At 54.6% G+C, this 10047-nt stretch overlaps 1 protein-coding gene across 1 annotated transcript; it reads left to right on the top strand.

Moving 5' to 3' along the window:
* Nucleotides 1-4430: 4430 nt before the first annotated feature.
* Nucleotides 4431-9118, top strand: CC1G_10775 (hypothetical protein; the record flags this gene model as incomplete). The annotated part of the gene is made up of 6 exons (XM_001834849.2): nt 4431-4728; nt 4967-5000; nt 5056-5126; nt 5188-5474; nt 6256-8770; nt 8832-9118. 6 exons carry the CDS (start codon nt 4431-4433, stop codon nt 9116-9118), a joined length of 3492 nt encoding a protein of 1163 aa, XP_001834901.2.
* Nucleotides 9119-10047: the final 929 nt, after the last annotated feature.

Genomic DNA, 10047 nt, shown 5'->3' with positions numbered 1-10047 from the left:
ATCGCGGATGCGCGGCGGAAAGCGGCTGCATTGACAAAAGAAATTGGAACTGGATTGCTGGTGAATGCGCAAGGAGGGGAAGTGGGCGGAGCACTAGGCTCCGGTGCGGAGAGAGGCGGAGGGATGCTGGAGGTTGCGGAGGTCTCGACGTTTGCGGCGGCGAGTGAGCTCAATGCGGAGGAGTTATCGGATGATTCGAACGAGAGTATCTGGCCTCTGCGCCAATCAATCAACGGATTGTAACGGGCAAGCCAGTTGTGTCCTAGAACCAACGGATACAGGGCATCCAGGGTTGTGATGAAGCACTTGATATGGAATTCCTCGCCTGAGGAGATGCGGAGCGTGATGTCCGCAGCTTGCGATAACCAGCGCGAAATGGTTCCATCGAGGAGTTTAAGCGGAACAGGCGGAATGTCATAGAATTCGATATTGTGCTTGGATACAAATGCGGAGTCGATAAAACAGTCCGTACAACCCGAATCAATCAAGGCGCGGAGTTCAGCAGAGTCCAGAGAGAAGGAATGAGTTGGGGTGCGGAGAATCGAAAAGAGAATGGAAAGAGCATTGGGATCAGAGAGGGCTGCCGCATTTAGTCGGACCTCAAGCCTTTCTGCGGCGGAGACGCAGCCCTGAGGGAAAGGCGAGGTCACAGGGCTGCTCAGTGATTTCCCGACTGAGAGGAGTCGGAAACCTGCGGAGCGGACGCGTTGGCCCTGCGGGCACGGCGGGTGCGCGGGCAGTCCGCTGCGCGGTGTCCTGAGGCAGCGCAGACAAGGCAAAGATTGTTCCGCATGCGACGTTCGCGCTCCTCAGGGCGGAGGCGACCGTTAGCGTCCAGGTTGTTGTTCCAAGGGCGCTGCTGGCCACCGCCCTGACGGTTGTTGCGGTTGCCGCCTCCAGAGGAGTTAGCGGAGGAGGCGGAGGGCGCGGACGTGGAAGCGTGCGGAGCGGAGGGTTGCCGTTCTTGCGGACGGCGGAAGTTGTGTGCGGGGAATGAGGGTGACGAGAGTGGTTGTTGCGGAAGTGTGAGGAGGCGGAATGATGCGGAGTGGAGCTGGAAGAGGAAGGACCAGGACCACCGGAGGAGTGATTGTTGCGGGGGTGCGGAGCAGGGTTGGATCCGCGGTTGGTGGTGCGGAGTGCGGCCTGCTCCTTTTTGATCTCCTCCTGGCGATCCAGGTAGCGCTCGTCGATCTTGAACACCTCAACCTGGAGGTCCGCAAGGGTTGCGGGGTTCTCCCGCTTGGAGAGCTCGTTCTTGATGCGGTCGAGGAGTCCATTGTAGTACTGGTCGCGGAGCGGCTCCTCATTCCAGTTGATCTTTGCCGCAAGCTGGTTAAAGGCCAGGTTGTACTGGTAGGCGCGTCCGGTCATCTTGAGCGCCTTCAGCTTGCGGGTTGCGTCCTTGATGGGGTCTTTGGGCCCAAACACGCGGATCAGTTCGTCCTTCCATGCGCGGAAGCTCTGGAACCAATCCGGGACTCGAGCGTCTCCGCGCGCGCGGGCGGCCGCAATCTTGTCGCCAAAGTAGGCATAGGCGTCGCCCTTGAGGTAGGTGAGGGCTGTTGCGACGCGGTCCGCATCGTCGCGGAAACCGTCCTGGTACCTCCCGAAGTAGAGGGTGAGCTGGGTGATGAAGTTGTCGAGTTTGTCTGGGTCCTCCCCATCGAAGGGCTCAGGGGGTCGTGCCTTGGGGCCCTCGCGCGGCCTTGTGAGTGCGGCCTCCATGGTCCGCGCGAGGCGGCGGTTGGTCCGCGTGAGGCCGGCGAGGAGCCGACTGAGGAGTTGCGGAACGTCCGGTTCGTCGTCCGCATCGGAGTCAGATGAATCCGAGCTGTCATTTCCATCATCCGCAGGGCCGCCGGGTGGACCGCCGGGTGGGGGCCCTCGATTCGGCTGAGGAGGGCGACCCGGGCCCTGAGGTGGTCCGTCTCCGCCCTGCGGAGCGTCTGCGGGCGGTTGCCCGTCATCCGAGTCTGGAGGGTCTCCACCCCCGACAGGCGGGACAGCAGGGGGTTCGTAGGGCGGAACTGGGTCGTTGGAGCCTCCCGCAACCGCGTTCTGGAGTAGCGATGCGGTGCGGAGGGGTGCGGGTGTGACATAGGATAGGTCCGCCGGTGCAGGCGGTTCATCGACTGTTCTCCCCTCGCCGGAAAACGGGAGTAAGGCGGCGGTGACAGTGGCCTCCTCTCCGCGTTCCTGCGCTGACTGTGAGGAGAGTCCGCCTGGGAATTGCGGAGTGTTTGCGGGTGTGGTCCGCGTCTGGACCTGTGTCGCCATTGGGTTTCGGTAGGCAGAGGCCGATGTAGCGGGCCCAAGGAAGGATGCGGGCGGACCCCAGATTGGCTGCTCCTGGGGCCGCGGGGCGTCAGGTTGGCGGAAGTTGGGTGAAAAGGGATTGTGGAGGGGGTCGTCGATGACAGGCGGATGTCGACGATGATGTGTGGAGATTGAGTAGGAAAACTCCGGAGGGGTTTGCGGACGTTGGAACACAATAGAGTAGTTAGTGCTCCTGGTGCGCATACCACAGCGTGCGGATCCGGAATCTACTGTTAGACTCTACGGAACTGCGGAGTCTGCGGAGTCGAAGGGACCTTGGCCTCAACGTATTGCGTTGTGCCCACGCTGGTGGTATATGGTCCAACCCGAAAGGAGAGGGGAGGAGAGGGAGAGAGAGACGCGCCTTACGGCGGAAGACGAGGAGAGAGAGGAGAGAGCCTTGCGGAGCGGAATCAGGAGCACTGTGCGGATATGCGGAGTATGCGGAAAGCTCTAGCAAGCCTGAAGGCTCAAGACTGGACAGAGGAGAAGTTCTGTATAAGTCTGATTCGAGATTCCGGATGAGTATCTACTACAGAAATCTAGCTAGCTTATATATCTGTAGATACTCTGGATATACTCTGGGATAAGTCTGGGACAAGAGAAAGAACTGAGTCATAAGAAATGCGGAATACCGCGGAATACGAAAGGGATGAGTAAGTCGATTCCAAAGATACAATAGCAAAGCAAGGAAGGGAGTCATAAAGAAGTATAAGAGGTCACATGCAGAGTCTGGGCGCCTAGAGGGCGGTTACGAGGTTTCTCCGCACGGTCCGCACCGGCCCTCAGTTTGCGGGCCGTGTCGTACCGGCGGCGCTCCGCATAAATGCGGAGCGGAGTGTCTAGCGCCCATAGACTCCGCATGCAGATCGACTGCGGAGCATGCGGGAATGCGGAGGGAAGGGTCGCGGAGATATGGGGATGTGGGATGCGGAGAGATGGTGGCGAGTGTGGGGATGTGCGGGATCATGCGGGAGATCATGTGAGACTGTGCGGGGAGTGTGGGTCAAGGCTGGTGGGTTGTGGGTGGATGTGGGTGGATGTTTCGAGACCCTAACAGCCAGTCGGTATACAGATGCATAGAAGACATACCCTTTCTCCTGGCCTCGGCTGAGGACCTGGGGATCTTCACCGTTTTCAGAGATTGTAGAGACTGCTCGCATTTCTCTCGGCTACTGGATCCATGGACGACGTAAACGGGGCCGGACGTCCCAGGCACCAAGGGATGAGACTTGACCTTGTCGATACGAGGTAGACATTGAGGGCGGTTTCGTAGGAACATCTTGGTGGAAACAGGGGAAAAACCGTCCTGCAAATTTTGGCGGCCCTCCGATTTATTGGTCTGCCCCATCCAGAGCTCTGAAAAACTATGACGCGATAAGCGGAACTGGGAAGAGTTCAGTTCCGCTTATGCTGTAATCCAAGCCTTATCTTCCCTGGGCATCCGGCTAAAGGTATATTCGCGATAGGGGGCAAGTCGGTTTCGAGCAACAGGTATATTGAAGATGAATAGGGGTAGGTAAACTACATAAGGCCTCGGAATTCGAGCACCATCTGACAAGTTCCCTACAGAAAGACGCCTCGTTAACCGAGCACGACATTCGACCAATTACCCACTGTAACGCCCCGTAAAATCGGGCACGAAACAGTGGGGGAAGGGGTGGTGGTGGTGGTGGTGGTGGTCGAGAAGCAAGTTACAATGAGCCACCGCCACCAGGCACTCGCGCGGGAAACCATCACTCGCGCGGGAACCATCAGGTGGCTGTACCATCCAAGCCACCCCTTCACCAAGCCTACACTTCCAACACCATCTCCTCTACTCCCATTCACTGTGCTCGAGTTCCGAGGCAGTGAATGGGTAACCATCCCACTGAAACGCCCCGTAAATTCGGGCACGAAACAGCGGGGGAAGGGGTGGTGGGGGTGGTGGTGGTGGTCGAGAAGCAAGTTACAATCCACCGCCACCAGGCACTCGCGCGGGAAACCATCACTCGCGCGGGAACCATCAGGTGGCTGTACCATCCAAGCCACCCCTTCACCAAGCCTACACTTCCAACTATACCACCATGTCCTCGACTCCCATTCACTGTGCTCGAGTTCCGAGGCAGTGAATGGGCGATCATCCCAATGAAACTCCCCGTAAATTCGCGCACGAAGCAGTGGGTGGAACGGGTGGTGGGGGTGGGTGGGCTGTGATACCCAAGACAGCCTTCGCCCTCGCCACCCGAGCCTATCACTTCCACCCATACCACCATGTCCTCGACTACCCTTCACTGTGCTCGAGTTCCGAGGCAGTGAATGGGAAACCGCCCTCGTCGCAGTATCTAGCCCCTCCCCGGCCCCGCACTCGAATCTGCAAAGAAGTGGTCCGCATCGAAGGGGAGAAGGATAATGCTGGTGGCGATTTCGGTGAAGGCGCCTAGTCATCGCGGTGTTGAAGGTGATCTTTGTGGAGGGGTCTGTTGGGAAGAGACCGGCTGAGACAGGGAGAGTAGGGATGCGGTGAGCAAGGCGGGGGTTGGGGCGCTTGTTGGCTTGCACATTCACCGGCTACTAATAAAGTGGGTTGGGTTATTTTTAGCGGGTTTATTGGGCCTGGTATTGACGACGTATTGCTCGCGGTCTAGGTTAAAGCGATCATTGAAAGTGGGGAGTTTGGGAAGGTTCTTTCGTCCAACATCGTACGTCCTCTTTGGAACAACCTCGCCTTAACCGTCGCTGATCGTGTGTTTGTAGGTCGGAAATATCGCTCTTAATTTGGTTCAATGAAGCGGCGAACGCTCGATGTCTTCTCGAGAGAGTCAACGGTATGTCGCTCCTTCTCCTTCCCCCCTCTGGATCGACTCGATGACATATACTTTACATTAGGTACGACTCACTTGATCATTCACGTCGGCCACCACCCCTACAACCTCAGCTACCTCCTTGGAAACTCCACCTCCATCAGCGCTACCAGCGTAACCCACTACGCAAAGACGAAGGTCCTCGACGGTTACAATGGCAAACCCACGGGCGAGGTTCTCCCAGGTATCGGGACCGACCATCTGCAAAATCACGGCCACACTCTCCACCAGCATCCTCATCACGGGCACGATTCGGTTGACAAAGGAGGGTACACCGATGGCCTCATTTACGAGTTTGGGCAAGGGGGATTTGTATGTGAATGGGTTGAAGCTGGAGGTAGAAGGGAGCAAGAAGGGTGTTGTTGGGTTTATAGAGAGGAATTGGGAGGCGACGCCCATGTTATTATTTTGGTACATGTTGTGTACTAGCTAGGGCAAGATACTGGTATCGATTTGGCTGTACTGTGGGCTGGGTCTTTGGACGGGCGCTAACGAACCGCTTGGGCGCTCAACTCGACATTATCCACAATGTTGCGGCGTCAATGTCTGCGTGTCTGAAGCGTAGCTCCTGCGTCTACTCAGATCGCGTCTTCATTTCAAATTACTCGAATGACCGCCAGAAGACGCCTCGAAAACGAGCACGACAATACGATAAGAGTGAGGGAGGTATGGTGAGGGTCTTCGGAAGCTAATTGCGTCATCGGAGGCACCAGGCCCGCGCGCGGGAATCATCTGTGGCTGTGTGATGGTACCTCAGAAGCTGGATGGGGCTTGCTTCCTTTCTCATACCATCACCACCAGACTCTCATCGTGCTCGTACTACGAGGCGCTGAAAGTCGAAGGTAGCCTTACACTCGACATCTTACCCTCCGTCTTCTACATACTCTACGGCTCTCGTCGTTGTGCTCGACCTTACGAAGCTTCGACAGACCGTTACTAGGCCATTCTCTACCTAACAACGCTCTCGCAAGGTCTCCTGTAGGCAGGTTTTCTGGGGTTGTTTGGGTGACATAGGATCAGGATGGAGCCAGGGAGAAGGGTAGGTTGCTCAATGTTACATCCAGATAGATAATAGGGAGCTAACGGTGACTAGGTACCTAGTTCTGGTCGCCTGCAAGAGGTCGGAGGTGTATTATACTACTCCCCCAACTGCGACAGAACCCTTACCTTCAAACGAGACCCTTTCTCAGAGGCGCACATCAACCCTTTCCAGCCGGAAAAGCACAGACCGCTTCAGCCACCGCGCAAACCATCCACGACCGAGCCTGTGGAGTCCACCACCTCTCCAAAGTTCGTCCAAAAATATCCCCGCTTCGAGGAGATTTCCAGTCCACGTCTATGGACACCTGCGTTCGGGTGGCTGGCGTTCGCACCATTGAAGTACAGCGATCCCGGGTACCCTTTCAATCGACTCAAACGAATACCTTTACCCTCAATCGTTGGGTCCCCAGACAATTTCACTTACCAAGTTCCCGATAACTTCGCGCAGAGTTGGGCAAAACTGGAGTCTGAACTCTATGGGGCTGTAACGAAACTCAAATGCGCATTCTCCCCTCCCATGGTGTTACCGTTCCTCCCATGGGCTCACGGATACCTGATCACCTTCAAGAACCCTAGAAGCTACGATCGTGCGGTGGCCTCATCGAGGGATTGGTTTGCGGTTTGGTGGGGAGCTCTATCGTACTTGATAGCGTACGGCGAGTCCAGGCGAGATGCCTTCACGCTCAAGAGCTTCGTACCTCAGTGGCACCTAGAATTACGGTCGGAGGTGGACTCTGCATGGGTAGACGGCATATGGTTCTCCTCGATATGTGATTTCTCCTACAATTCAAATCGTATTGGCTGCATCATCGACATCGTCAACCCTGCCCCTAATCAGCCTAGTCTACAGTGGTTTCTAGAGCACGGAGTGCCCGTGTGGTATCGTTGGGGTCCATCTGAAAGAGCTTCCGCGGATCAACGATTTGCGCCGCCTCCAGGAACGTTAACATGGAGGCCGGAGCGACCTCTACCAACACCTTCGTCGTCTTCATCCTCTCTGACACGGAGGCCCGAGGGACCTCGACCGACACCTTCGTCGTCCTCATCGTCTCTGAGCACGGATGCATCATCGTCATCGACATCAAGGTACCAACAACAGGAGTCAGCCCGGTCCAGGTTCCAGGTAGCTTGGGCGGCGCATTGTGCTCAACATGAACGGGCTCATGCTCGCATCCTTGAGAAGGAGACTGCTGCCGATAGGCAAGCGCGCGAAGCTCGAGCGGCCAACCCTCCCGTGTCGAAAGTCAGAGTATATGAATGGTCACCTTCGGAAAAGGACCCAGACACGTATGAGCGCGTTCCGGCCGGGGTAAAGTACTCCAGAGATACTCTTGCCCTGTATAGCTCTAAGCAGAAGATTTTTGATGCGTTCTGCAGAGAGTGGGATTGCTGTGACCTGTTGGGCGACGGCGAAGAGGAGATCGACACCGATGAATGGACACCAGAGGACTTGGCACTACCACTGCCAAACTCACTGCGGAATAAAATCGCCGAAGCGTACGATCTATGTCTGGAGAACGACGACGAGGAAGAGGGCATTCTAACTTCGACTGTATCAGAGACCCAGGGTGAAGTTCCTCCGCCTTCAGCGTATCATCCTTTACATCTTCCGTCGCATCCACCGGAAGATCCTACTACGATAGTGGATGATGAGCAGGGCGTGTTCGTTACATCGACTAATTGGTTGGTGACTTCCTTGACAGAGGAGGTGAATCACGTCTTCGGTCTTCACTATGGCTTTGTGGCCCCTCTACCGTCGGTGCCAGTTGAACCCCAAGCCAATGAAAAGGATCGGAAGGCATTTTTCCGGTTGCTGGGTCTCACCGACATTGAGGACAAGCCTGAAGAGTACTTCAGCACGGCACATTACCACTCAGCGGTTCGCTTCATGACGGCACTCTCTCTGCGCAAGGCTCCCCATGGGGCCTCATGGGACCTTAAGGACGACGTCATCGATCCTCTCAAACACAGTTCTCGGTTGCCCCATCTCCGCATTGCTCCAATACCGCACTTCGAGAACATCGACATGGTTGACAGAGGTCTGACGGACTGCGTGCCTCGTTACTACTACTTCGACTTCCCGTCGTCAAAGAAGAACTGGAAGCTCGCTGTCCTTAACGCGATGGATGCCCTTTTCGTTTGTCGTCTATGCGACAAATTCACTGAGGACGAGATTGTGTTCACCCTCGTTCAGAAGGGCGTTTCATTCAGACTCTTTATGCCCCGTCGACACTTACGACCGTCCTTATACCAGACTCCTTCTTACAGTCCCCTCCCTGTTCGACCCCTGAAGCACAAATTCACGAAGGCCGATTACGATAGTTACATCAACACCCGGACACTTGTCCTTTCGCAACCTCACATGAAGGCGGCCTTGCGCCGGGGCGGGATAATTTGGCGTCTGGCTATCGCGACGCTGGGCATGGGCGACGCTCAAAGGGAAGCGGTTGGTTGTGGGAGTCTAATCACGACGAACTTGCAAGGTTACGACGGAGAGTACGTCGATGATGGGTTGACAGCGCGAGAGCTGGACTTGATTTGTGGTGCGTACAAGTGCATCGACGAAAGTAAGTGTTATGTCTCATGTGATTGTATTGTATTTGGTATTAATGAATGAGTTTACTACAGGGACAGGACAGGTTGCGATGAAGTCTTGGTGGCCTCTCGCCCGGGCATACGAACGCGCCGACTGTGGAGAGAATTATGGTCGTTGGTGCTGTCGAAGGGAGGAGTGGTACTTGCGTCGCCTGGATAATATTGAGCGTGGCGTGGACAAGTTCAACCAACCGCTGGCCTTTCAGGAGTGGAAGTCTGCCCAACGAGGTTTGGGTGCCATTCGTAGTTTCCATCAATCTCTCGAATCGTCGTCCCACGAATTCATTGAAAGGAACATCTTGTCTCGGTCGGTTACATGACTTTACTATAACCTTTGTCCTGCACGCAACACCTGTCTTCAATTGCCTTCCACTCATATTTCAGCATTCTTTTACAAAACATACATCCCGCATTTCGTTTTTGTACATGTAATCTTGTAGTTTATTTCTAGCGTTTTATTGTAGCCTTTTTTGTAACTGTAGAGAACTTATATTGAACACTGTTACCTTCTTGTACTATACTAATAACTAACATTGTTGTACTGACTTCCAGGGTGAATGTTTCGTGAGTTTCGTCTGACGCGAGGGCCTATGACGTCATCACGTGACCGTACAGCCCAGTTCCGAATGGCGCCGGTGTCGACGTTCAACTTGAACTCTGACACCCATGTCTAAAAGCATGCGCCTGATCATCGTCTTATCCGCTTTACTATTCGCAACGATACTACATATATCCGCGGTGTTCGAAGGGACTCGCGGCTCAGTAGCTATCGAAAGTTGGATTTCGTCGCCTTCGGGCGTAAACGCCACGTCGTGCTCACCTTTCAGTGAGCACAAAATGAACATTGTCGTCGATCGTCTGAGTGACGATCATGAGTCATATTATACACATAAAAATATCATTTTCGGGCAGATCGGTGATTGCAAGCGAATCGGTATTTGTAAATTGCGGAGAGTCCAACTGAAAAGCATTAAGAACATTGTAGTTAATCTCTGTAGGCTCCTCAATTCATTCACAATTCCATGGAAAGGTAATCATGCAATAAGGCTTGTGTATTCCAAAGTCCAGTTTCATAAGACCAAAGTCCTTGTTTCAATTGCTAGACTTTTGAATGAAACAGCTCATTGGAATAGAGCTTGCAGGCTTTTAGAACTGGAAAAATTACATCCTACTTTCTCATTTCTAAAATCTTTGACAGATTGTTCATGTAAAGTAAAGTTTAATCGAGGGAATTCTGCAAGATCTGCTA

The sequence above is a fragment of the Coprinopsis cinerea genome (genome assembly GCF_000182895.1).
Source record: "Coprinopsis cinerea okayama7#130 chromosome 12 map unlocalized cont3.12, whole genome shotgun sequence".
Classification (NCBI taxonomy): domain Eukaryota; kingdom Fungi; phylum Basidiomycota; class Agaricomycetes; order Agaricales; family Psathyrellaceae; genus Coprinopsis; species Coprinopsis cinerea.
This window is presented reverse-complemented; position numbering and strand designations above follow the sequence as displayed.